The following is a 26,211-nucleotide window of genomic DNA, read 5'->3' as shown; positions in this document are numbered from 1 at the left end:
TCTGAAAAACTGTAAGTGCCTCAGCTGGCAAGAATTTATTCTGAACAAAAATTATTTATTTTCTGTCTTGAACTCAACTCAACCTTAGTCCATGAATTCCTTTGGCCTGGTTAATGTATTTTTCATTCCCATCTTATTCTCGGACCTAAAGGTAAACCCATACCTGGACGATATATACCACAATGCAAGCCTGACGGCAGTTTTGAGGAAGTGCAGTGCCACGGCTCCACCGGGTACTGTTGGTGTGTTGATACACAGGGCTGGGAACTAGAAGGGACTAAAATCAGAGGAATGCCAAACTGCAAGAAAGGTACTGATTAAGAAATGCTACGAGATTCCAGTTTTCATTTTTCTGTACAATGATGCCAGCACAAGAGAGCCCTTAGTTTAAAAGAAATACTCTGTGGAAAACGTAAGGCAAGGGGACATTATTATTATGCTGTGGAAACTGGTCATTGGACGGTGTATCACCCTGTTACAGTGAACTCTCTTTATATTGCGGATTCCCTCTGGACTGCGAGTTAGTGTCCTTAATAGCAAGAGTCCGTAACAGTGTGAATTTTTTTCAGTTTTTAAATACGTCTGTAATTTATTTTTGCCAGGGATTTAGCTGTGGTCCGTATTATCGGGGTGTCTGTAATAGGGAGGTGTCCGCAAGACGAGAGTTGACTGTAATTCCTTAATCAGCATCTGATCAAACAGAAGTCATGATAAAATATCATCAGATGATGATTTAATAAATATAACCAAATTCTGCAAGCTAGTGCTATAGCAAACATGCAGAGAAAAGTGCCCACGGAGGATATGCGTGTATGCATGTTATCAAAGCGTGGTTCAGTTTTTCTTCTGCTCCTTTTCAGTGTGCCATCCTGTGATGTGCCGCATGTACTGTATGTATGGTTGGGCTAAGGGTCCAGATGGCTGCGACATGTGCAAGTGCGCTGAAGCTCCGACCAAACCTGGCTTCTGTCCAGCTGTTGAATCAGGACAGGTTGGTACGTGCATTGAGAAATGCCGCATTGATGATGACTGCACAGGAAATGAGAAATGCTGTTCCAATGGCTGTGGTCATGTCTGCACTACTCCAGAATACAAAGGTACCATCTTGAAATGAGTGGTTTTCTGCAATTAGTGTAAAAATGATTTATGAGCAGAATCTCAGAATTACGTAATTTTTGGCATGCACACAGACTTGTTTTTATGCACTTGTACAGGCCTGCGATTTTTTCTTTTTCATGGTTGTGAGATTTTTCAGCCATAAGAATATGAATTAATGTTTTGATTAACTTTAAAAGGCGGTGGAAGTAGGGGTGGGGATTTCTCAAAATGGTTCCAAACTCTAAGAAATTTGGTAATGCTGAAGAAAAGTTAATTTCAGTGGTCATTCAAGATTTAAAGGGACACTATCACAGTTGGTCAAAACTGCTCTTATATTTGACAAATAATGTTTTTGCGATCATGAATTAAAATTGCTTTTAGAGTGCCAGGGGGAAAATAATAGGCATTTTTCAGAGAGAGAACAAACTATAATCCATTTGAATGACTTCTGTACAATACACAGGAAGAACCTGAAAAATTTGGCTACCATTTCCTTCCTTAAGTGATCTGCATCCAAACTGGTTAATCAATACATCTAGTTTCTGTGCACTAGTAGGGTTATTGTTAACGTTAACACTGAATTACTGAATTAACTTTAATTTCTTTGGCTGCAATATAAAGAAGAAAATATTTTCAAAATATGTTTTTTGGTTATTCAAATGACACAAAAAGATAGCTCACACCATCCCTTAAAATGCAATATTGTTTATATGTTGCTTGCATACATTCTAGTGACGGTACACTCAGTGTATTTTGAATTATCATATTCCGCAGCCAAGCCAGGTCACTGCCCAGCAGTTGATATCCATCATGTTGGTATGTGCAAGAGTGAGTGCAGTTCAGATCGTGATTGTCAAGGAGACAAAAAATGCTGTGGTAATGGCTGTGGGCGCATCTGCAGTGCTCCAGTACATGAAGGTAAACTGACATAGCGGCATGTAATTTAGAAAAGCTATGATGAATACTTTCAATAATAGACCCTTCTCCAAAATGGCGGCCGAAAGTTCAAATAAGTTAAAATTAAAAGTGTATACCAGCACTAGAAAGAGCACTTTTACTTTATTACCCCTGCATAGTTTCAGCTTATCAGGTGTAATACCAGCTGAGAAAATGTAAGTTGAAAAATGAAAAATTTACAGGCATTTGTATGACTGGGGGTATGACATATACCCCCAGTCATACAAACGTCTGTAAATTTGTCAAATTTCATCTTACATTTCTAAGTTGATATAACACCTAATATGCTGAAACTTTGCAAGGTTATTAATAAAAGTAAAGGTGCTCTTTCCAGTACTGGTACCAGTTTTTCATTCAGTTCAATTTTAAGTCATTCAAATCTGTTGCCGCCATTTTAGAGAAGGGTCTATTTATTAGTGGTTAAACCTTAGAGAATGGATCGAGAATGTGATGAGTTTGTACTGCTGAATTGAATATTGATACTTGATAGAGAGAGAAAAAGGCTTATGCTCAAAATGTCAACACTCGATTGCCTTGAACGGTGGTCAAATTACCTTTAAGGATGGTGCCTACTAATAAGGAAGTATTTTTGTGTGGTTTATGACTATACTGGGAAATCAGATGTAAGTGAGGGCTATTGAAATAAAAAAAGAAAATTGGGGGTAACCGCGCATTTTTTAGAGATAATAAAGCAACAATAATTATTATTCTAGAAAACAATAAAATACAAAGTAATGTATGGCATTTTTTTCCATATTGAAGCTTTATTATCTCTGAAAAATGCATGGTTACCCCAAATTTTCTTTTTGGATACCAAAAGCACTTGCTAAGTTCTGCTTTCTCTGAATAGTTTTACACCATGCCAAAACATCCCTGTATTGGTAGGCACAACCCATAGGAAACCCGAGTATCTCGAGATGCGCAGAACGTATGCGCAGTAACAAAAGTAGGCACCGTCCTTAAGTTCGTGAACTCTGTTGATAGAACTAAGCATTGGTTTACACTCCCCACCGATGCAGCCCCACATCTTCTTTCGAAACCAACCCCCTTATCTAAAACCTTTGTTCTACTGCATCAAATGGATTACAGGCATCTTACACATGTCTGTTTGTTTTTCAGCCTGCCCCCGTGGTGCTCCATTCATGATGTGCCTTGCTAATCCTTGTGAAGGATCCAGCTGTCCTGCCAACCCCAAAGCCAAATGCCGTCCAGATAGCTGTGGTCGATGCACTGCTCAGTTTTTTGATGACAACAACAACCTTGTTAACTGTTCTGCTAGTAAGTATTGTCATGCCTCACTCCAGCTTGTTCACAACTTTGTTTTTCACCATCTGTAGTCAATAACTTGATTCACACCAAGATCTTTTTTTTCATCGATAACTTTTTGTTATTGACACTGAAAAGTTACAGTTTGCCTTGTCTTTGGAGGTCCTAAAACATTCTTTTGTAATCAAACAGGTACTACCCCATGTCAAAAGGAGTATTTGGAGTCAACCAGCCACCCCCCTGGGATGGTTGGCCACTTTATTCCAACTTGCGCTGAAGATGGCTCGTATGCTCCAATGCAGTGTCATGCTTCTACTGGTTACTGCTGGTGTGCTAGTAAAGATGGCAAGAAAATCCCGAAGACTGAAACCAGGGGACGACCGAACTGTAAGTATGATCTAGATGTATTTTATTTTCAGTCAGGGACGCAGGCAACACTTGGTAAAAGAAAAATTTGAGTTCTCCTTACGCCCCAATATCAACATGCACGTTCTTGCTGCTGTTGTCTCCATACATTTCTAATGGTGCTAGATAAGGAGCATTTGTTAACATCAAGATGCTTTTTATTGTCTTCGGTGATCATTTCCTTTATTCTCATGACATTTTTGTTTGATCTATTAGTAAGAAGGTAAGGAGAAATTTCATTTTGGTCACTGTTGAGACTTAAACGCTGCCTCCACCTTCGTTTGGGTTTCTACCTCCTTCCTCTTTTTCTGTTGAATAGTTACTGTAGTTATCAATAGCGCGTTGAATACAAGATCATAGACAGCCAACAAGATGTGCAGCACCGTGGGGCTGTAATCATCTTGCATCCAACAAGTGCGAGTTGAAAGTGGAACGCCTTGCTGTTAGCGGATTCAATGTATTCATTAACAAGACTGTATCAGAGAAAAGTTACAGTTTGCCTTGTCTTTGGAGGTCCTAAAACATTCTTTTGTATTAAATTAAACAGGTACCACCCCATGTCAAAAGGAGTATTTGGAGTCAACCAGCCACTCCCCTGGGGTGGTTGGCCAGTTTATTCCAACTTGCGCTGAAGATGGCTCGTATGCTCCAATGCAGTGTCATGCTTCTACTGGTTACTGTTGGTGTGCTAGTAAAGATGGCAAGAAAATCCCAAAGACTGAAACCAGGGGACAACCCAACTGTAAGTATGATCCAGATGTATTTTATTTTCAGTCAGCAACACAGGCGACACTTGGTAAAAGAAAAATTTGAGTTCACCAAACAGGAGTTTAAACTAATTAGCAAAGCTTGCCTGTAACTCAATCCAGTGAGTTCTTTATGCTGTTTAGCTCAGTGTTATGTTCTATTCTAAAATTTTATTCTATTAGAAGAGCTAGAGGTGGGAGGGTGGGGGAGGAGGAGGGGGAGGGGATTAGGAGACAGGGGGATTTTAATCTCTTAAAGCCCCAATATCAACATGCACTTTCTTGTTGCTGTTGTCTCCATACATTTCTTATGGTGCTAGATAAGGAGCATTTTTTAACATCAAGGTGTTTTTAATTATCTTTGGTGATCATATCCTTATTACTAATGACTTTTTTGTTGGATCTAAAACTTAGTGAGAAGGTAAGGAGAAATTTCATTTTGGTCCCTGTTGAGGTTAAAGCGCTGCCTCCGCCTTTCTTCAGGTTTCTACTTCCTTCCTCTTTTTCTGTTGTATAGTTACTGCAGTTAACTGTAATGAACGTGCATCGAATACAAGATGATAGATGGCCAGCGAGATGTGCAGCACTGAGATGGCTGTAATCATCTTGCATCCAACAAGTGTGAGTTGAAAGTGTAACGCCTTGCTGTTAGGGGACTCAATGTATTTATTAATTAACATCAGAGTTATGTTAAATCATCCCTTGTTTTCTTACTTCCTTGATCATGTACTTCCTTCCTAGGTGCAGGTATTGCCTTACATGTAAGTAATGGTCCCACCTGTGACAATGGCAAGGTCTGGCAACTGTGCAAAGATGTGTGCAAGACGACCACATGCACCAAGAACCCTGATGCTAAGTGTGTGTCACCTATGGGAGGCTGTGGAGCTGATGCTTGTAAACCAAAGTTCTATGACAGCATAGGAAAAGAAGTGCAATGTGAGTCTGCAAACTTATTCTTGTGATCAGGCAGTGTAGGGGAGCAGTCAGCCGGCGCTGGACTGTCTTGTAACCCAGAGGTTCTCGGTTCACATTCCGTTTTGTCTGATACCTGGAGTTGTTTCTTGGTAGCACTGAGTTCAACTCCTTGACCATTCTTGTAAAATAATAGTGAGCTAGTGTGTCTCCTTTCTATTAGGATTCTTAATTATGTTATGTTCAATTTAAATTACTTAATATGTTTTGTGAAGTTTAAGTGCTTGGTCCAGCACTGCTGAGCACCTGGTGCTTATAAACAAAGCTACATGCTTTAGCTTCTTCTTCTTCTTCTTCTTCTTTTATAATTCTAGTTAGGTAGATAGATAGATAGTTGATAATTATAATTACGTAGCTGATGAAAATACCGTGTATAAATAAAGTTATCCTATCCTATTATTATTATTATTATTATTATTATTATTATTATTATTATTATTATTATTATTATGTGCAGTTGATAAACGTATGGATGCTAAAATAGAACCACATAGGGCGCGCAGCTTAACCTGTACGATTCGAAGGGACAAGAAAAAGAAAACTGCTGCCCAGCTTGTCAGTCTCTTGGTCTTGGGAGTGTGTATGTGATTTCCAAGAATTTTCTGTTTAACCTTGCAGGTCTAACAGAATGCCAGCAGAAGGCTTATGAAGGTACTCACCCCATGCGCATTGGACCTTTTGTTCCACAGTGTAATGAAGATGGATCTTACGCACGCGTGCAGTGCTGGGGCTCCACAGGGTACTGCTGGTGTGCATCAGAGGATGGGACCGAGTGGCCTGGGACTAGAGTTAGAGGACAACCCAAGTGTAATGACAACGAAGGTCTGTTGTTGCTTTGAATGTGCAGGCAGTTTCTAGGCCAATATTAGCCAGTTAGCAACACACATCACATAAGTGCTTTTCAGAAGGGCCCTGCAAAAAGGAAAAAAAAAAAACAATACAAGCCTAACAACGCAATTAATTTTAAGCTAAAATCGCAAAAGCTAAAGTCACAACTACAGTGTCTAAAAGAGTTCAAAGAAGCAACAACAAGCAGTTCCACTCCTTTATAGCATGACTTAGAAAGCGATTCTGGCCCCATGAGTGGCGAGTTGGGGGCACCAGAATGCTATTTTTGAATCACATGTCATAAGAATGATCGAACATCTCAGGAAAACATTGTCTTCTTTTTCCTTGTCCTTCTATTGCATCTGTTATCCAGCAATCTTGCAACAGAAATTTAAAATTCCTGAAATGCCCAACTTGACTGTTGCCATCTTGCTTGAAAAATTAGCCCTGCATGGGCCTTCAGAAATATAGGTGGTCACAGAACATAAGAAAATCTCCAATGACTGTTGTCTGTATGTAATTGTGAATTGCCAGCTGTAATAGAAGCATCCTACTGTTAGGAGTAGTAGTAGGCTATTGTAATAGCTTCTTGCCATGCTGGGGTTGGGGGGGGGGGGGGGGGGATTACTCCCATAATGGCCTATACCAGGAAGAAAGGGATACCTTTTTCAGTCTGGAGTAGGGATGTCACTAAGAGCCACAGCTACCAGGAAATTTCACTGTTTGAAAGATATCTTATATTATCAGCGGCTGAAATTTTTTTAACAGAACACAGATACTTGAGGCTAATTATTTTTTAAGGTGCACAGGCCAAAAGAGCCTGTTGGGTTTGTTAATGAACCAGCTGAGGTTTTACTTAGCCACATCCCTGCTGGAGTTATTTAAAAGTGTGAAGGGTTGTTCAAAGAGCAGATAACTTTATCGAGTGGATAAATTACTATCCAGGATACAATGTACTCCAACTACAGAGTAATACATAAATCTGACTGGATGTTAACTGCTGGATAAAGTTATCCACTCTTTGAGCAAATGGGGCCTGAAGTATAGAGAAGGGAAGGGGAAGTTGCCATTTAAGAATTTTAAGGGGCCTTTAATTTCATAATATCTCGAACAGACCAACTGACAAAGAGATGCAGTTTTTCCACTGTAGATATGTGAAAGGGGTACCATTTTCTGTGAAAGGCCCCTGCAGTAATTTAAATCAATGACTTCTGGAAAAGATCACTGTGTCACATAAAATGCATGCATGGTCATCACGGTAGAGAAAAGTGCTAATAATGAAATGTTATTTTCCCTCTCATTTCCAGGACCTGAGCTCATGTAAGTACAGTGTGGTTACTTTTATTTTTATGGAAATGCAATATTTTTTTGTCTTTAATAAACATCTTTAATTAAAACTGTGAGGTGATCTGGTCATTAATTTCTTTGGTTGTTTGTAGGAGTGTCCATGTGGGACTCTCATTCAACTACAGTTTTAGCTTAGTGAAAAATGTTTTGGAGACATTCAGAGGGTGAGTATATGAAAACAGAGCCATCGTGGAAAACGTGCTGACATCCATAGTATTTTCTCCAATGTGATTGGCATTGCTGACCTGGGATATTTTGTTGGGTATACAGCTATTTCAATTAACGTTACAGGTCGGTTCAAAGCTTAAAGCTTAAAGACATCTTCAAAGAGGCTGCCACCTCATCCATTTGATATCCTAACATTTTTTTCATCCAAATGGCTTGCCATCAATGCATCTTCATTGTACGGACGAGGCGTAACTGATTTTGATGAACTTACTCATTATGATAATACTCATAAAAAAATCCACAGAATCTTGAGGTCTTGTCTTATAGCTTTACACTTGATCCAACAATGTTAATTGAATTAGCTGCAGGTATACTGGTCACGTTCAAAACATGCAGGAAATTAGAGAAAACTAAATACCATCTTGAAATTCACTGTTATGCAGTTAGCTTTTGCTACTTGCAGGTAGCTAAGTGAATGACTTCTTCCAGAATGAAATAAAGAGTTGTTGATGTTTGTTTTTGTTTGTTTTTTTTTTTTGCTTACCCCCAAGTTCGTTAGTCTGTTTTGTATTCATGATTTTCCTATGGCATCACAATGGCCATTATCATAAGATGATTGAGCAATATGAGGCATCACTATTAATTTCATTCAATCAATTTAAATGGGTACAAATTCTTTGATTACAAGTTCTTTTTTAGTAAACATAATATTCTGCCATTTGTAGGTCTCTAAAGAAGCAGTTAATTACCATGTTCAAATTGAAAGATGATCAATTCCAAGGACTTCAGGTAAAAGAAACAATGCATATGTCATTCGCAGAACTTACCTACTAGTCAGTTGTGGGAAAAAAAAAAAGAAAGAAAAAGAGAAGAAAAAATATAAGGCCTTTATTTGAAGATGTCGGGAAGAAATAACCTCGCAGTGGTGATATGTCTACAAAAAATTATAAGTGACAGAAATGGCATTACAGTGAAGCTCTCTATCTTAAATAGTTTCTAAATGTAGAGTAATAAATTACTGTCTAAAGATCTGACCTTTTTTCCTGCCGTAATAATGTCAGGTCAAAGAAGGAAGTATTTTAGTGGGATTCAGTGTTGTACCATCCCGTGGAGGACGAGACCTGTATGAATTTGCTGATGACATCACCGCAAAGGTTTGTGCTGTTGTTGGTGGGTTTGGGTGATGCTTTTTGGTGCTATTACTCATCCACCCTTTTTCAGACCTGGGGCCCCTTTCTCGAAAATCCCGGTAATTTACCGGGCCCAATAAGTATATTTTTAAATGTTTTATCGCTAATTACACAGGGATTACAGACTTGGTATTTGGCCAATATTTTCATAGAATTATAAGATTTTAAAATTATTTTAGTATTCGAAGCTAACAAAAATTGACTTCTGTTAAGAAACATGTACCACCAAAGACACTTAACAGGCACGTTAAGTTACCGGGACTTTTGAGAAACGGGCCCCTGGCCTTGAAAATTCATATCTTTTTTAAGACCTGGTTTCTAGAATCCAAACAATGTACCTGTTTTCAGACTTTCCGACCAAAATGGTTAAATTCTATACCCTATTTAAGACAAATTGTGCCACACATAGGGGAGAAACCACGAAATACATGCTTTTATTAAAAACTGGATCATTGCATAATGCAATTCCAGGTATTTGATTGGCTTAGTGACCATGGCATATGAGTCATTATACCATGCATGAAAAGTAACGATAATTAAATTGTACTCATTTCTCGCCCGGTTGCTCTTGCAAAGTGAAATCAGCAAAATCTAGCAAAATTTCTTGATTGTTTTTAAAACAATTATTCTATTCATGCGCCTCGTTGGCTATCCATCATCTGATATCCAACACACGCTCATGGAATAATTGTTAATTAGATGTGTATTTTGTGGTCTCCCACTTTGAGAACGATCCATAGTTCAAATGGACAACATTAATTAGTCCACCTGTACAGGTTGAAAGATGGCTTTTTTGGGTCGTATCAGGTTGACAGTATTGGACGCCCCTCAGTTGCTAAGATCTTGCTAGCATTTGACAAAGTGCCTGCTTATTTTGTGTTCATCTTTCTTTAGGCTCGCAACCACCAACTTGTCATCCATTTCAGTGGAATGACCTTAATAGCTGATCCTGATGCCATGTTGGCCTCACCCATGTACCTCGAAGATTTAAGGCTTGTTAACAAACAGCAAGATGAAGACTCGAGTGGCCAAGGCGTCTCCAAGACGGGTGTGGCTTTCATTGCCGTTGTTTGTACCTTGGCTGTTGTTGCAGTTGCATTAGTAGCATATGTGGTAAGTACATTGTGTTTTCCTTTGATGAGAATTTTTCCTTCACATCATCTTTAAACTCTGATCTTCCTACATGTGTAATGAATTATTTACTTTCAATGTCAATTTTTTTTTTATTTTCTTGGAAAGTACTTGCGTTCATTACAAGTTAATTTTTGCACTAGCTGGTGTTAGTTTTAATGCACTTTTTTTTGTGAAAACTGTGGCCTCTTTTTTTTTTCTTGGGGGGGGGGGGGGAGGGATGCAAAACCAAATGAGGACAGAGTTGTTAGACAAAAAAAATCCAGTTGAGCTAAAACTGGACTTGGGCTGGCGGATATTATCATAACTAGTCTGCAATTCAAAAGTCATGTCAGTGAACCTTGTACATCTCAGATCTTACAGTTCCTGTAGCTATTTCATGTTCAAACCTAATGGTCAACTGTTTTCTCTACACATGCCGTGCTTGTCTCTGAAACTAACCCAGTGGATCCCCCACCCCACCTCCCTTTTCCAAACATTGAGAGTGAGTGCATTTATTATCAAACTGTGGATGGAAAATTTTAAAAATCCTCATTGCCAGAAGATTTATTTTTTTCACGCCTGCACACCCTTAAGGCTGACTCAGAATCTTACCCTTACTTCTTTTGCAGTTGATTCAGAAAAAACGAAAGAACTCCGGTGTTGGGGAGAGGGTGAGTGACATTGATATTTTCTTTCTGTTTTGGGGTCAGGTTGTTGAACTGCAATGTAAATTTCAGCTTAAATTGGGGGGGGGGGGGGGGGATAGGGGGTGCAAAATCAAACTACCTTCTTAGGACCTCATGACTGATTACAAGTTTGTTGTAGGCACCTAGCTGATGACAAGCCTATGGTACGAATTGTTTCGTGGACATTTAACCTACAACTTGTCACTTATGACATGCAAAATGTGAGAGTATTTTGAAACGTGCTTCAAAACTCTATGACTATCGTTGGTGTTGGCAATGTTAATTGATGAGAGTTATATAAAAATTGTAAGCCAAAAAAAAAATCTCAGTCTTTTTTTGTACAAGATTTTAGAGTTTGTATCGGTACAGTCTGTGAATTCAAGGTGCCAAAACTCTGCCCGAATCTCATAGAATTTCTAGAAGAAAGTCGTATAAAGCAAGCAGCAATTCATCAGATTCCTTATTCTATCCTAGTGAACCTATTTATTGCTTTCTTTCTGTTTCTTTTTTGCCTGCGACCCAGTGTCATTTCAATGCAAATTACCATACAACTCTCCAATACTTGAATGCAACTGTGATCCCAGACAGATTGCAGTAACTTGGTCAGTTGGTGATAGGCTGACTGGCCACATTTTCAGGGTCCCAAAGGGTTTAGGGCTCCAAAGGTCCGGGCTGAGAAATGTAGGGCTGGATCAAGATCTTTGTTCAGGCTCCAAGTAGCTAAAGGCTTCGCATGCTCCGGGCTCTGTGGCAAATAATTGGGGCTCCATAGATCCCCCCCCCCCCCCCCCTTTTGGGACTCTGTACTTTGACATGATGCCCTGTTTTTTATGTTAGATGTTTTTCATATAATACATGGTGTTAGGGTTGCCATGGTCGGCAAAAATGGCTTTTTTTTTTCAAGGTCACAGAATTTTATATCAAGTCAGAGAAATTCAAACGTCTACCTCAGAGTCGGTAAAAAGTAGGGGAATTTCATTTTTGTCTATCCACAAGGTTTGCAAAGAGTTTCCTTTTTTGGTAAAGGTAATGTCATTTATTTTCAAAAATTATGAAGGAATTGATTTCTGTCGTTTCATTGTTGGCTTTAATTCCAAAGGACTTGTCATTGGTAGAGTTAACTGGTAGAAATCAGTTTGTGGTCAATGAATAGTTGGGGAATTTTTTTTCCATTGTATGGCAACCCTGTGTATTGTGTTGCGAGTGGTTAACATGTCGCTCCTTTGTCCCATAGCTGTACCTTTTGTCTTAGACCTGAGGTGCCGCCCTCCTTACGCGCTCGCTCATCCCTCCCTTTAGGCCAGTATCATGTATAAAGATGGAAACGCAGAAGTGAACTCCACGCTCACAGAAGCCTGATGTTGGACTCTACCCAAACCGGATGTGTCAAAAATGATTGGTTGTTATGATCCACAATGGACCGTTTTGCCTTCTTCTTGGAGTGCACTTTAAATAACTTAGCTGAGTAAACAGACCATTGATTGATTGTACTGTCAAGATTAAGAATTTTTTAAGCAAGTGATTGACCAAACCCACTTGGTGGGTGACATGAACACACTTACAGAGACTTTTCTCAAAGAAATTTTAACAGATGCTTTTTATAATGAAACAGATATATTTTTTAAAAAAAAGTAAATCACGAACATTTCATTTTGCTTGTTGGTGTTTTTTTTGTAAAGTTAATACCATAACACATCCCTGTACTGCTTTGCTTTGCCACTCTTCATTGTCTCAGTCTTCGCTTGTGGCAAGCTAAACAGATATTGCTTCTGCTAGCATGCATGCTTCAAGCCTACATGTACCTAGCGGAGGTCCCGTACTCCCCTATTATAACCTGCATACATGTAGGTATGTGCGGCGCCAAAGGGCATGGTTTTTGAGCCGTTTTGGTCCGAAATAGTGTATAGATTGTAAGCATTTTGGTCTAAAATTTCTGTAAACGAGTATGGAATGTCCGTCATTTTAACAACAACAACAACAACAACAACAACTTTATTCTACCTCTAGAGAGCACAACAGCTGAAATGACATAAAACGTACAATGAAATAGAAAAAGGGATATTGGCTTCCTAAAATGACTTGAGAGTTATAGAAAAAGGAAGCCAATTTACCCAAAATCTATTACAATATTGTGGCCGGAAAACACAGAGAAAAGAGACAAAAAACACAGCAGAGACAAAAACACGCACACCAGTATCTACCTAACAGTCTGAAATAAAGGCCAGGGTTTGGAGTAGGTTTGATTTCCACCGCTCCCTCGGGTCTGACTTTCCGAACAGCGGCTGGCAATCGAACCTGGGTTTGGAGAATAGAGCCGGCCGAACACCCCAACCAAAAATTTCGAGGAGTACCCTTACCCCTTCTCCCCGGGGTGCAGGGAAGGTCATAGAGGGGAATTTTTTTCCCTTGTCCCCAATCTCGTACCCAGAGTCCTCAGGCTTGTTGGCCAGCGGTTGGTCGCCAGGAGAGACTCTGGGGTACTGGAATGTTATTACCGCAGGATTTCTGCGTTAAAACAATGGAAGTCGTTACGGAACTAAAGTAGAGTAGCCAATCAAGTTCTCCAGAGTCTCTCCTGGCGCCCACCCCACTGACCAAAAAGCTTGAGGACTCTGGTACGAGATTGCTTTGTCCCATGTTCAGGGGCGGAACCAGGAGGGAGGGCTGAGGTTTCTTTTTCAACCATTTCTGGTGTACCTCGCCCTCCCCCTCACCTCCCGCCCCATAAAAACTGACCAACTGACAACTTACTCTTTCCAAAACTCCTGGATCCACCCCTACCACTTAAGCCCCATAAACACTGCAGAAAATTTTTGGCACGGCTCGGATAAAAATGGCACGCGTACCCAAAAAAAAGGTTCGGCTCGGGTAAATATTGTAGTGTAAATGATTTTGCCGTACCAAATTTTATCCCTGCCGAACCAAAATTTCACCCGTGCTCGGCCCTTCTGAAAAGGTAGTCCGAGCACGGGTGAAATTGGTACGCGTTCCCAAAAACTCGACCCGGCTCGGACGAAATGTGTAGTGTAAAAGATTGACCGTGCCAAACCAATTTTTTCCTGACGAGCCTTCGTAACTGTGGTCAGCACCATCTGTTGAAGCATGTGTAGTAATTCCATTCAACATGGCGAAATCGGCGCGCCCTGCAACAAGCAAGTCACCAAGAAAATCTCACGGTCACTCTAAGAAAGGAAATGAAGTAAAGGAATACACTCCTTGTCCCTGAATACTGTTTCTAGCAACTCAAATCAGTGACCATTACAAGCCAGCATTGCTGCTATGACAATGAACATATTTGTATCTTCACGCCTTTTCTATTTAGTATTATTCTGGAAAGAAGAACAGGAAGAGACTAATTTTCGACGTCCCTGCGACAAGATGTGTAGCCTTTTTAGAAGTAGACACTCCAAATACTTCTCACCCGCCATGTTTGAATGAAAGAAGCCATTGGCCGCATGCGCCCTAAGGAATAATCGCGTACGCTACCCAAGATGTTGAGCCTTTTTCCCGTACCAAAACATTTTCTCACGCCGCTTAGCACGGCAGAAAAAAAGACATGTAAACAGGACATCAGTGCTATAGTTTTTGGTACGTGTACCATTTTTACCCGAGCCGTGCCAAAAATTTCCTGTAGTGTAAATGGGGCTTAAGTGCCACAACTGTACTGCAAAAACCCTATCGCAGTCACCCTTCCCATTGACGATAAGATCAGAGGGAGAACCAATAAAATGACTAAACTTTCTGCACCTGAAAAGAAAACTTTTAATTTTTTTTTAATACAGAAAAAAGTTTAAACTGAGGTTCAGAGGTAGAGTCCATCCGGAGTGCCTTCGTTCTTTCTGTACAAAACATTTTCCTTGGACTTTCTGAAATCTTCATTGGTCACCTTCATTCTTCTCTCTCGTAACGCCATCAGACCCGCCTCAGTGCAGATAGCCTGTGTGATCAGAACACAGATTGGATATCAATAGGAACATAGACCTTAGGCTCATTAACACAAAACAATTATTGACACTGCTGAAAAGAACACCTTAACCCTTTCCCTTTACGTTTTTTGGCCCAATTTTCCAAAATGGTAAAGAAAAACCCAGCTTGCTAATGTGATATACTTATATGAATAAATTTTTCATTTTTCAAAGCTTTGTCTGCTTTTCTTTCTATTTTCATTGATGAAACGTGACAACTGCATAATCTTGCGTAAACAAACACGTCCTCGCGAGCGGATCAAATTCGCCCATGTGACGCGAGGATCAAATTTCATCGAAATTTTTACTTTCAAGTTTTGTTTTTGCAAAATTTTTAATTGGCAACTAGCGTATTTTATTTGATAATCAGTAATTCTAACTATTTTAGACCAAAGGGGTGTTGGTTTTTTTACCCTGTAAGTTGTGTATTTTTACAGCATATGGGGTTGTTTACTACCACTTTGCAAATTTGGTGAATGTTTGGAAAACCTCTGGCAACGGTTGGAAGATATAGTTCTGTAATTCAGGAAGTTTTGCGGACTTTTACGGAGACAGGCGAAACTTGCCTCATTCCATAAAAACATCTCTTAAAATTTTCAGAAACTACATTGCCTCTATTTCAAAGACTGATTTTAAGGTGCTTTTTTCCAGAAATGTCAACTTTTTTGCGTTACCAAGCCTACATCAAAATTTTAAATGCCGCGATAAAAGAGAATGGCGTTTTGGGGATGAAGCATTTATACATGCCAAGCACTATGCACTGAACATCAACGTATCAAATTGTTGCACAGTACAAATGATGAAGAAGCATTATGGTTGGCCGACAAAGTGCAATTCAGTTCTAAGCTCTGTTGCAGAGTCCTAAGTAAACTTCTCACTTCTCTTAAAAAGTGAGACTCTAATGCAGAGCAACCAGCGATTTCTTTAGGTAGTTACGAAACTGAACCAACTTGAGTGAAGCGTTCATGGTCATAAACAAAAAAAATTAGTTAAGCGTTGGTACCTCTTGTAGGTTGCTAAGGAAGACACCCTTAATGCTTTCTTCAGTTGGCAAACATTCCACAGTACCGAGTAATATTAAAATTGGAAACGGGTAGAGAAAATCTTGCATTTCAACCCTAGCCACACAGTCCTCCCCCATCACTCAGCAAGATACCAAAAAGGAAGGGGGGGGGGGGGGGGAGTAGTGAAAGGGAAGTGTACTGTAATGCCGAGGACACGTGGCCATTGACTAACCAAAACTGAAAAAAAAACCCACACCGAATGTCTAAAGCCTTCATTGTCAACTTCGTTTAAACCTTACTGACGAATAAGACCGGAAGTCTGAAGAAGAGTTTGGGGATCTGAAGTATTTTTCAAATTCATTTTCTTTTGACTGGTAGTAGTTTCTCGTGGAAACTAGCCCAATGTGTTCTTAATCCTGTATATCAAATTTCTACATAAAATAGTTTTGGGGAGTTTTGAGAAATGTAGGCCGCAGCTGAGTTTTAAGAAGGGATGATCGTTTTGACCTTGAAAAATTATGTTTAAAGAGAAAATGTCACAGAGATTTGGCCAGTGTCATTTTGGGTTGGAATGGATTCCAATTGAGTACGGTTAATAGGCTAATTTCTCGCATTTTGTCTCTAGAATGCGCTGGAACAGATAATCTGCATCCTGTTGATTTCTTTCTCTTGCTGTTTTAGAATTGTTTTGCAACTAAGCAAAGGTATTGTAAGTTGCACTATCCAATAACTCCTGTATTCAAAATACAGTCGAACCTCCCGTAAGCGACCACCTGGGGGGGGGGGGGGGGGTCTAAATTCCGGGTAATTTACATGATGGTAATTGCAGACTCCTAACGGCTTTTGCCCTTGCTTATCGAAATCCTAAGTAAAAGCTTTTCTTTAGACTGCCTGATTTAGGACCAAACAGTAAACGGCATTTTTGCAATGTTACATTTCAAGCGTAACACACCAACAACTTTGGCGTTTGTTTGTTTGTTACATAATCCAGTTGACGTTCTTTATCGCCACAATTTTTCTGTTGAATAATACAAGGTTGAGAGAGTCATCACCGGTCGTGCATGTACATCCATGCTATTTACCACATAAGAGAGCTTTTTTTTTTTTTTGTTTCAATGTCGGGAGCCACTTCCGGTAGCTCCGGCTGTGGGATTTTTAGTAATACGGCATCCGCTGTAATGATGGGGGCCAATATGTTACAGTCAATTTCCACCCGTGAGAGAAACAGCAGATTGTGCCGTGTCAAGTGGTCGCCTATGGGAGGTTAAAAACAATAAAAAATTTTAAACAATCATCTCTAAGAGTGGTCGCTTACGGGAGGTGGTCGCTTACGAGAGGTGGTCGCCTACAAGAGGTTCTATCTATAGTGATTTGACTTGAAAACTTTTGGTATTTTGGAAAAGTGGTCGCTTATGAGAGGTGGTCGCTTACGAGAGGTGGTCGCAAAGGGAGGTTCGACTGTATCCCCACAAAAACATCTGTTTCCTTTAACCCTTCTGACAAAGAGTGTAAACAGTCAAACCTCTTTGTGATTTGAAAATACTGGGAAAGAAGTTGCCCAGGAGAGATTGTCACATCCGAGGTTTAGAACACAGCAAACTGACTGAAAACAGCAAATTACTCATCCTCATTGCCTCCGGTGAGGGATAATGCCGCCGGTCTCAGTAACAAAAGTTTTTACAAGGGTAGGGTAGTTAACCCCAAACCCACCAACCAACCCAGAGGGCCAGGGACTATCTTTATTCTGGTCTCTCCCCGAAACCTTGCCTAGTTTGCTTGAATCTACTGTACCATAATCTTGAGCCCCCACGGGCATAGCTCATAGGATCTCAGAGACACACAAGCTCCTACAGCTGTACACCACAGCAAGTTACACGTAACAGCCTGGGTAGGAGCCGAAAACAGCCAATACTATATCCTAAAATTTAAGTTTTTAAACTGTTAACAATCACACTACAATGTATACCTTGATATCTGCCCCTGACAGGTCATCCTTGGCCATGACATACTCTTCCAGATTCACATCTTCGGCGAGTGTCATTCGACTGGTGTGGATTGTGAAAATGCGGCGTTTCGTTTTTTCGTCAGGAAGTGGGAATTCGATTTTGCGATCGATGCGACCTGTAAGATTTAAACCAAGGTGAACTATAAGCACAAAATAAAATGCACCAAGATACCTCAAAAGTTGTTAACTGATACTTGGTTATCGGCGAGCCCAGGTGGGTTACTTGGGTATAAACGTGACAGGGGGGTCCGACGTATTTTTTTGGGTCTAAAATTTTCAACTCCTGTATTTTTTTGGGTTGAAGATTTAACCGTGTATTTTCTTGGGTCTGAAAAATCTGCGCGTATTTTTTTGGGTTCGAATTTCCGCCAGGCGAATAGTTCTTACGCAATTCAAGCCAATCATGTATTTTTTTGGGTGCACAATATAAGGTCCATGTATTTTTTTGGGTGCAAAATATTAGGCTCCGTCGGACCCCCCCGTCACGTTTATACCCAAGTAACCCACCTGGGTCGGCGAGCTGGAAGAGCAGAGCGCCCCCCCCCCCCCCCTCTGATCTTTTTTTGTCTTTGCCCTATACCCCACTTAGGAGCCTGTTCACAGGCTAATACATGGTAAGGAGGGAGGAAGTTGAGCAACACATCAGCTGTGTATAGAGGAAGGAAACAGTGCTGGCCACAAAACTGAAGACCCGGCATACGTTTCTCAAACCTTCTAAAGAGCTTTCAGGTCCAAAAGGTATTGTCCTTATCCCTTTTCTACAAATTGCCGATTGTTTTTAGTCCATTAACCAAATCAATGTTTCTTAATTAAATCGTCTTGAGAAACTTAAATGTCTGTTTTCAAAAGAGTCAAAAATTGAATTTTTGGTAATGAATTGTCTGCATGTAAAATAGTTTTTCAGGTCCAGAATCTCTCAATAATATTGGGAGCATTAAAAGACACCCCATGAAAACGTTTTAATGATTAATTTTAAGCTAAAGCTAACAAAAAGTCCTAGTCAAAAGTGAAAGGTATAGATCTTTTTGACAAATCTTTATTGATTAATTTGGTAAATTTTCAACTAAAATCAAACCGAACTACCGTATTTACTCGCGTAAGCGCTGCCCCCAAATAAGCGCCGCCCTCGATTAAGCGCCGCACATGGAGCCAAATGGTTGATAAGCGCCGCCCTCGAATAAACGCTGCAGCTCTGGTGCGGCGCTTATTCGAGCATTTTGATAAGATGAGCAACAGTCAGGACATTCACTCGATGTCGGACATCGAGTGAAGAGTTGTTGAAAACCTGCAGAAAAGTATTGACAAGGCTGTTATCATCTGTTGTAATACTTTTCTTTCTATGTAATGTTGTGTAAATAGTGTGAAATAAATGAACCATGAACCATGTTATGAAAGCCAATTAACTAAAATTACCTTGAAGTCAGTAGTCCATATGAAAAAGTACTCATGAAGTAAATTAATTTCTACAATCAATGAAAATGTTTTGTCTTTGTGGTATGAGCCTTTTAAATAAGCGCCGCCCTCAAATAAGTGCAGCACAGGAGACACAAAAAATTAAATAAGTGCTTATTCGAGTAAATACGGTAACCCTGAGCTAGCTTCACCATGATTAATTTCAACTATTGGGCCTTACATGATTCTGAATTGTCATAGGGTAACAGGTGTCCTTCAGTGAATGGCGACTGCTAGAGTTGACTTATAAACCCTATCTACCCAAAACACGGATGACTCCTTAGTTAAAGACAAAAAGTGCCTATGAAGTTAACAAATTTCTTGTTCTTATATGATAGTTTAATTATTTTCTGATTCTTAATATGTAAGTTTTGGGCGGTAAGACATTCACAACGTGGAATAAATTGAACCAAAAGTCTTAAATTTGGCGCCTAAAATTGTCTCCATCTTGCGCGCTGCCAAAATGATCGTATTACAAAGCCGTGACATAGAAAATACTTCAGAAGTGAGAAGTAAACAACTCTTTGAGGCATTTGCCACGTCATCAGCATTGTCCTGAGCAAAGACTCGTTCCCAGTCCAAGGGACATGATTTAGTGAATTTTGAGGTTCTTTGGAGGACACATCAGAACACAACAAGCTTCAAAAATACGAAAAAAAAAATTTTACTTCATAGGCACTTTAACTCTTAATCTGATTTATTTTCTCTGTAGATGGAGATGGTGTACCTGGCCTGATGAGAGCAGGATCCAGGGTCTCTATTCTGTTGGTTGCCATTACAACCTGAATAAAAGATGTGCAGAAGAAAATACATCACACACGTTGTACAAAAAATGTTAACTCTTATTCATGAATGTTGTGCCGTAAGCACTCATGACACAAAATAATTAACGATGATCAGAGAATTAATTCTGCAGTGTACATGGTAAAGTGTAAAGTGCTAAATGAGACCATGAATTTCCCACTGAGCATTAGCCCTAGTAAGGAAATGGGAGATTGCACAAGGCAAAGAAAAAATATTCGACCTCGCCGGGATTCAAACCCATCACCTCCGATATTGAACAACCTTTGCTCTATCAACTGGGGCCTAGTCATTCACACACTTATAGTGAAATACCTGGCCTTTAGGGAAACAGTATTGCTTTCCCTAGGAAATATAGAGAAACCACTTCTCTATCAAGAAAACAATATTTATGACTGTACAGACTATGAAGTTCAGTTTTAATAAGTTGTGTTCAAAGACATCTTTGAGGTTTCGAGCTTATTTATTTTTGAGCCGATATGAGATTCTTTCAATTTCGATACAATCTATCAACAGTCTGTCTGTATACACATTTTATCTACTGTACTTGAAAAGGGTACACTTTAGTGGAAGTTGTTGCCTAATTGAAAAGTAGTGTAGTGTAGCTTCTTGTGTGCTTTCATGATTGTGTGATATACTTTTTTCTGGTGTGCTTATGAGTTTGATGACGTAGTCAACCTTGACATAGGAAAAAGTTGTAGTACTTAAAGTGTTGAAGGTGCATTACCCCATAATGTTCTTTCACAGGTGAAATACGTGGAAAGATGCCTGACAAAATTGAAAATTCTTGTGTAGTAGTATTATTCAATGTCAATAACAAGGGGAGTGCTTGTGCAATCTCCCGAGCCAGAGGCTCACGATAAAGTGCTTAATTATAATAATCCAGATTTAATAGGCCGTTTTCATGATGGCATCATTTTACTATAACTACCAGAATTCATTTTGTTTTCCTTTTCAAATGCAAATTTTGTAATCCCAGTGAAGAGCAAAGAACAATAGCTCTAATTAGCATGAGGAAAGAAAAACCAGAAGGATTCTGGTAGTTGTACAGTAAAATGACGCCATAGTGAAAATGTCCTATTGGAATTTGGAAATCTTCATGGTTTTTGAGGACAGGGGAAAACCGGAGTACCCAGAGAAAAACCCTTGGAGTAAAGTTGAGAACCAACAACAAACTCAACCCACATATGGTGCTGAGTGCGGGAATTGAACCTGGGACAGATTGGTGGGAGGCGAGTGCTCTCACCACTACACCATCCCCGTTCCCCTAAACTATTGCCTTATTCTATTTGCTTGTTAATGCAACTTGGCCATTTCTTACATAGTATTTTAACCCTGTATGGGATAGTACTTAAAGATTACCTTCACATCTCCTTTGGAGTCAAAGCCATCTAACTGATTGAGCAGTTCCAACATTGTGCGCTGAATTTCTCGTTCACCACCTGAATTGGACTCGTATCTGATCCAAAGTTAACAAGTTACAAGTCAGTAATTTAAAAGCACATAATTATTTATTTGAAGGTACAAGTAGTTAGTGGTAAGTGTTTGGAAGGTTTGAAATAGATACTTCTTTCCCAAAGATGGGTTTACAGGTGTTGGGTGGACGTCTGAATTTTGTTAATGTCTCCCAGGAAATGATTGGAGTGAGATGGCCATGGGAAGAATGGAAACCAACAATGGCACAGCTTATCAATGAAGTCAGCGTTGTTTTAGACAAAAGAAAATGCTCAAACCAGGACAGATTTTTTTTATAGGTGATGGATTTTCAACATGATATTATCTGCTGAATGTTTACATTATTTATATACCCTATGCAAAAATGGCTGACATTTTAATATTCTTTTGTTTGGGATCTCTCGAAATGTGTGTGGTATTTAAATTATTTTCTCAAACACAAAGTAGACTGTTCTTTGGATGATGCTTGAAGTGCTACAAAGGATCTATTACCTTTTTGTTCCAACAGCGTCAATCTCATCAATGAAAACAATCGAAGGTGCATGTTCCTCTGCCACTCTGAACATTTCTCGGACTAGCTTAGGGCCATCTCCCTAGTAATGTGATAACAAATACAGAGAAATGAATGCAAGAATAAAGCATGACAGGAGCAGCAGCTAAGGATCGATGCTTTCCATTTAAATAAAAAAAATAAATTACTTTATTTTAGTGTCAAAGTACTTAGCATTTTAGCGCTATTTGGGGACACTATAAATCAGTGAAATAAATACACAAACTGAACATAACATTTGCAAAAAATCCCAACTGGTGGGAGGCAAACCAGTTGGCTATTTACAAAGCGTGGCCGAGGATTTGAAAACAGGACTACCGTGAAATAAACCCAAGTGGTCAGGGTGGGGCTTGAACCTGGCACCTCCAGATTACAAGTCTGGCATCCTAACTAGGCCACGCCGCCTACCCATTTGTCAGTACTGGCTGATTAGAGCGGTCAGTTTGTTGATAGACCACACTAATATGAAAAAGAAAGATTCCTTCATACATGTGTACCATTTTGAAGAATTTGAGCAACTAGCCCTTTAAAAAATATGGCACTTGTAAACTCCATTAACAAACTGATCAATCTAGCCAGAGAGTTGGGACAAAATACCGGTTTGTTACTATGCAAGTATGTCTACAATTTCAGAGCTAAAATTGCATGAAGGATGTAGATTTGCCCTTCATGCAATTTCTGAGTTACAATTACTTGCATGTTTTGATGTGATTTGAACAATCAATGGTGAATACATGTGTAGAGTTTTAATAATTATTGCATTCATTGAAGGACAGTTAAGCTGTTTTCGTGACTAAGACTGCAGAATTTGAGCTTATGAACTTGGGGTGCAGCCTATCGGACAGTGTTTATGACCTATTATTAACAATGGAAAATTCCCTATGGCAGCATGGTCCAGGGCCCCTTGTCTCCAAGGATATTTATAAGAGTAAATTAATTTTATAGTGGCAATAAACAAAATTGCGGGATGAAAATTGTCAAATGTGTTGGTGATTTGATCTTTTTTCTTACCAGATATTTTTGTATCAGTTCTGATCCAACAACTCTAAGAAATGTGGCTGCTGTTTGATTGGCGACAGCTTTGGCCAATAACGTCTTTCCTAGAAAAGTTAACAGAAATTTTGCAAAAATATGTTATCACCACGTATACCTGTATCCTCAAACACAAGAAATAACTTAGAGAGAAATTGATAAACCACTGAGAAACAAGATATTAAAAATTAAATCAGATTTGACAAGAAAAATAGATCAGTCTACTCATTAGCAAGGGTTTTCAGTTGCAAACTCTGGTGATGTTCATGCTCTTTACAGGGCTTCTGATAGAGTGCGAAAAAAATTTGGAAATTATGCGGCACTTTTAAGTCTCATTATGCGGCAAGAAAGGTCTATTATGCGGCAAATTATGCGATTTCATTTTAGCTTATCAAACCTTGTTTTATTAGGTCTAAGAGGTGCACAATCCATCTTTTTGCTGTTCAAGAAGCAATTAGAGCACGGAGAAATGAAAAAACAGCTGAAATACATCATTTGTTGCCTCATTTCAAACTACTGAAAATCAGATATTGCTAATTTGGTCCAGTCAGCGTTTGTTGCTTCCCACCCGCATTTTTTTCCGCGTTCCACTTGTGTGACTCAGCTTCAAGGTGCTTGTCAACCACAAACTTTCGAAGATGTTCAACCACTATGTTGCACGAAGAGCAAAAGAACAGACCATCGTCAACATGAAACGTTCCTTTACAGTACTTTCTTGCCCTGTCTTTTGCCAAAATATTTACAGGAAGGTGCGATCTTTTTTTCTCGCGCGAAGAAGCCCTCGACGTTTTAACAACAAACTTATCCATAATGAGGATGTTACTTTGCTTCAATTTTAAAAAACAAAATATCTACATATTGCAAGCGACTATCGAGCAGTTTTCACGCCAATACCTACATCGCAAGTATGACGGATCAAATGACATCTCAAAAATATATCAATGATTGTGATTGGTGTATTTACATAAAAGGATTGTTTATTCTGTGCCAATGATCACTCGCTTAATATTGAAAACCAGTACCAAGCCCCCAACATAATTTCAAAATGACGCATAGAACACCTGTTTGTTCGCTTGTTCAACGAATAAACGCTTCCAGGTGATTTTTGATGCCTTTTGAAAGAAAAAACTCCTTGAGATAACGTTTAAATTATCATAGAACTTATCATTAAGCACGATTTTTGCTCTTTTTCCTTAAATTGTGCGATTTTGTACAAATTCTGTGATTTTTCATGAATTATGCGATTTGTTGCGATTTTAGGTCAATTATGCGAAATCGCAACATCGCATAATATCAGAAGCCCTGTCTTTAGTAAAGTGTACCACACCATCCAAAGTCCAACCCGTGTCCTTGTTCTGGGGCCCAGCAACTATGAATTTTCAATGGCTAACAAGGAAATGTTGAAGCTGAAGGACCAACCATCTTTCAGTGGAATAGTTATGGTTAAAAAAAATGGAAACACCTATGACGCTTCAACTCTGACTTTTTAGCTCCAATCTATTCTAGAGAATTTAAATCAATATGATATTAAAGAGAAAAGGTCTCTGCACTTACCAGTGCCAGGAGGGCCGTACAATATCACTCCCTTGGGTGGTTTTATTCCCATTTCTTCATACAACTCTGGGTGAGTTAGTGGAAGCTCCACAGATTCCTGTAGAAAAAAAAGAAAAACAGCAATCAACATTAACTTTACTGAACCTTTTATTTGATTGATCAGAATTTCAAACGGTGACAAAATAATGAAGCGATTCTTCCTAACAGAGTGTTTCATAAATTAAACTAGGCCAGGGAAAGAAATAGTACCTGTAAAGGGCGATTTAGATGGTACAATTTTGCCTACGATTTGTCGCATGTGACATGCCTACGCCATGCCTACAACATGAATCACGTCGTGTAAATCAACTTACAACATCCTTACGACAGACACACACAACAAGAAAAATGTCGTAGGATTTTAAAACATGTTTTAAAATCCTACGACAATCGTAGGTAAAGGCAATGTTGAGTCGCGAGAGTTGTGTACGATTTTTACATGACGCAAGCAGCGCGTGCTCTAGAAATCGCATACGACAGTCGACGTAAGAGAAAATCGTACCGTCTAAATTGCCCTTAATAGATAAGGTTTGCAGACATTTTTGTATGCAAAATTCAAGGATTTGCCATACTTTTTGCAAACTATTAAGTTTCTTTTTTCCGGACTCAAGGTTAGGTAATATATCAAACAGAAGGAAGGATGTTTCATCCAATTTCCAAAACACAGCTGGTTAAAAAAACTCGGCTGCACGTTGTTTTTTTCAACAAGGTCTGAAGTGTTTGGAAATAGGATGAAACACTCTTTCAAGTGTTTGACATACCTTCTCTCGCCATAAATTCTTCAAGAAAATCAAAGCAAAAGTTTATGATAATTAAGACCACATTTTTAAACCACCTTCAGTTTACAGTAATGATTTTCTTCGTTTTCACTTCATGAATTATTAATGAGTTAGAGAAGAGTCAAATCACACACAAGAAAAGTAATGTCAGGTTGAAGGGTAGATGGCTGCGATTAAAAGCTGGGCTGTACAGCTGCAAGATGAAATTTGAAGAAAGTCCATACTTTCCCATTTTTGCCTGCCTTTATCTTTACCTTCCATACTTTTTCCAGGTTTGCAGATTTCCGTACTTTTTTCAACAAATTTTCCAGATTCCGCATGAACCCTGAATAAAATACTGGCAAGTTACACAAAACCTCTTCTAGGAGCCTTTCAACTTCCTATCCTGTCATACATGCGCAAATTGCACACAGGGTATGTTGGCAGCAAAAGGCCAGTATTAAGTTGAATCATGCAGTTACCTTGATTTCTTGTATTTGTTGATCCAGTCCACCAATGTCAGCGTAAGACTCTTGTGGAGCTTTTTCAAGTTTCATGACAGTCACCATAGGATCTGCGTCGTCGGACAGCACACCAACAACAGCATGCACCTGAAGAGCCAGAACCATCATTATATAATATACTGCAGCGATGATTAAATTAGATAATAATATTGCCGCTCCTTCACAGTGTTTTTATTAATAACCATCCCTATTTCAATGAGCAGTCCTACACTAAAAAGTACCCCTACTGTATTACATTAATTCCCTTAAACCAACAGGCTGAAAATAAAGGCTATTGGCATGTCACAAAATTAATG

The 26,211-nt window shown here is 39.3% G+C and overlaps 2 protein-coding genes across 4 annotated transcripts in view; one reads left to right on the top strand and one right to left on the bottom strand.

Moving 5' to 3' along the window:
• Positions 1-12,426, top strand: part of LOC146487341 (thyroglobulin-like) — a 28,428-nt gene extending 16,002 nt beyond the window's left edge. Inside the window, exons 16-30 of one of the 3 annotated variants that reach the window (XM_085087172.1) lie at positions 152-310; positions 861-1,097; positions 1,873-2,016; positions 3,175-3,333; positions 3,514-3,708; positions 4,274-4,468; positions 5,214-5,408; positions 6,063-6,266; positions 7,580-7,592; positions 7,712-7,783; positions 8,513-8,576; positions 8,849-8,941; positions 9,872-10,090; positions 10,720-10,761; positions 12,076-12,426. In XM_085087172.1, the coding sequence (XP_084943298.1) occupies positions 152-310; positions 861-1,097; positions 1,873-2,016; positions 3,175-3,333; positions 3,514-3,708; positions 4,274-4,468; positions 5,214-5,408; positions 6,063-6,266; positions 7,580-7,592; positions 7,712-7,783; positions 8,513-8,576; positions 8,849-8,941; positions 9,872-10,090; positions 10,720-10,761; positions 12,076-12,135 (2,051 nt within the window). In that variant the 3' untranslated portion in view covers positions 12,136-12,426. Of the gene's footprint in view, positions 1-151; positions 311-860; positions 1,098-1,872; positions 2,017-3,174; positions 3,334-3,513; positions 3,709-4,273; positions 4,469-5,213; positions 5,409-6,062; positions 6,267-7,579; positions 7,593-7,711; positions 7,784-8,512; positions 8,577-8,848; positions 8,942-9,871; positions 10,091-10,719; positions 10,762-12,010 lie in introns of all 3 variants that reach the window. The other 2 variants (XM_085087180.1, XM_085087187.1) reach the window with 2 other exon arrangements.
• A 2,088-nt stretch (positions 12,427-14,514) lies between these two features.
• LOC146487339 (26S proteasome regulatory subunit 4) overlaps positions 14,515-26,211 on the bottom strand; it is a 26,408-nt gene continuing 14,711 nt past the window's right edge. The window contains exons 6-13 of the mRNA XM_085087199.1: positions 25,874-26,002; positions 24,595-24,691; positions 23,020-23,108; positions 21,951-22,051; positions 21,366-21,462; positions 19,930-19,984; positions 17,712-17,866; positions 14,515-14,713 (exon numbers count right to left, since the gene is read on the bottom strand). Coding sequence (XP_084943325.1) covers positions 14,579-14,713; positions 17,712-17,866; positions 19,930-19,984; positions 21,366-21,462; positions 21,951-22,051; positions 23,020-23,108; positions 24,595-24,691; positions 25,874-26,002 — 858 coding nt within the window. The 3' untranslated portion in view covers positions 14,515-14,578. The remainder of the gene's footprint in view (positions 14,714-17,711; positions 17,867-19,929; positions 19,985-21,365; positions 21,463-21,950; positions 22,052-23,019; positions 23,109-24,594; positions 24,692-25,873; positions 26,003-26,211) is intronic.

Source organism: Pavona decussata, unplaced genomic scaffold, assembly GCF_977016875.1.
Source record: "Pavona decussata unplaced genomic scaffold, jaPavDecu1.1 SCAFFOLD_16, whole genome shotgun sequence".
Taxonomy (NCBI): Eukaryota; Metazoa; Cnidaria; class Anthozoa; order Scleractinia; family Agariciidae; genus Pavona; species Pavona decussata.
This window is presented reverse-complemented; position numbering and strand designations above follow the sequence as displayed.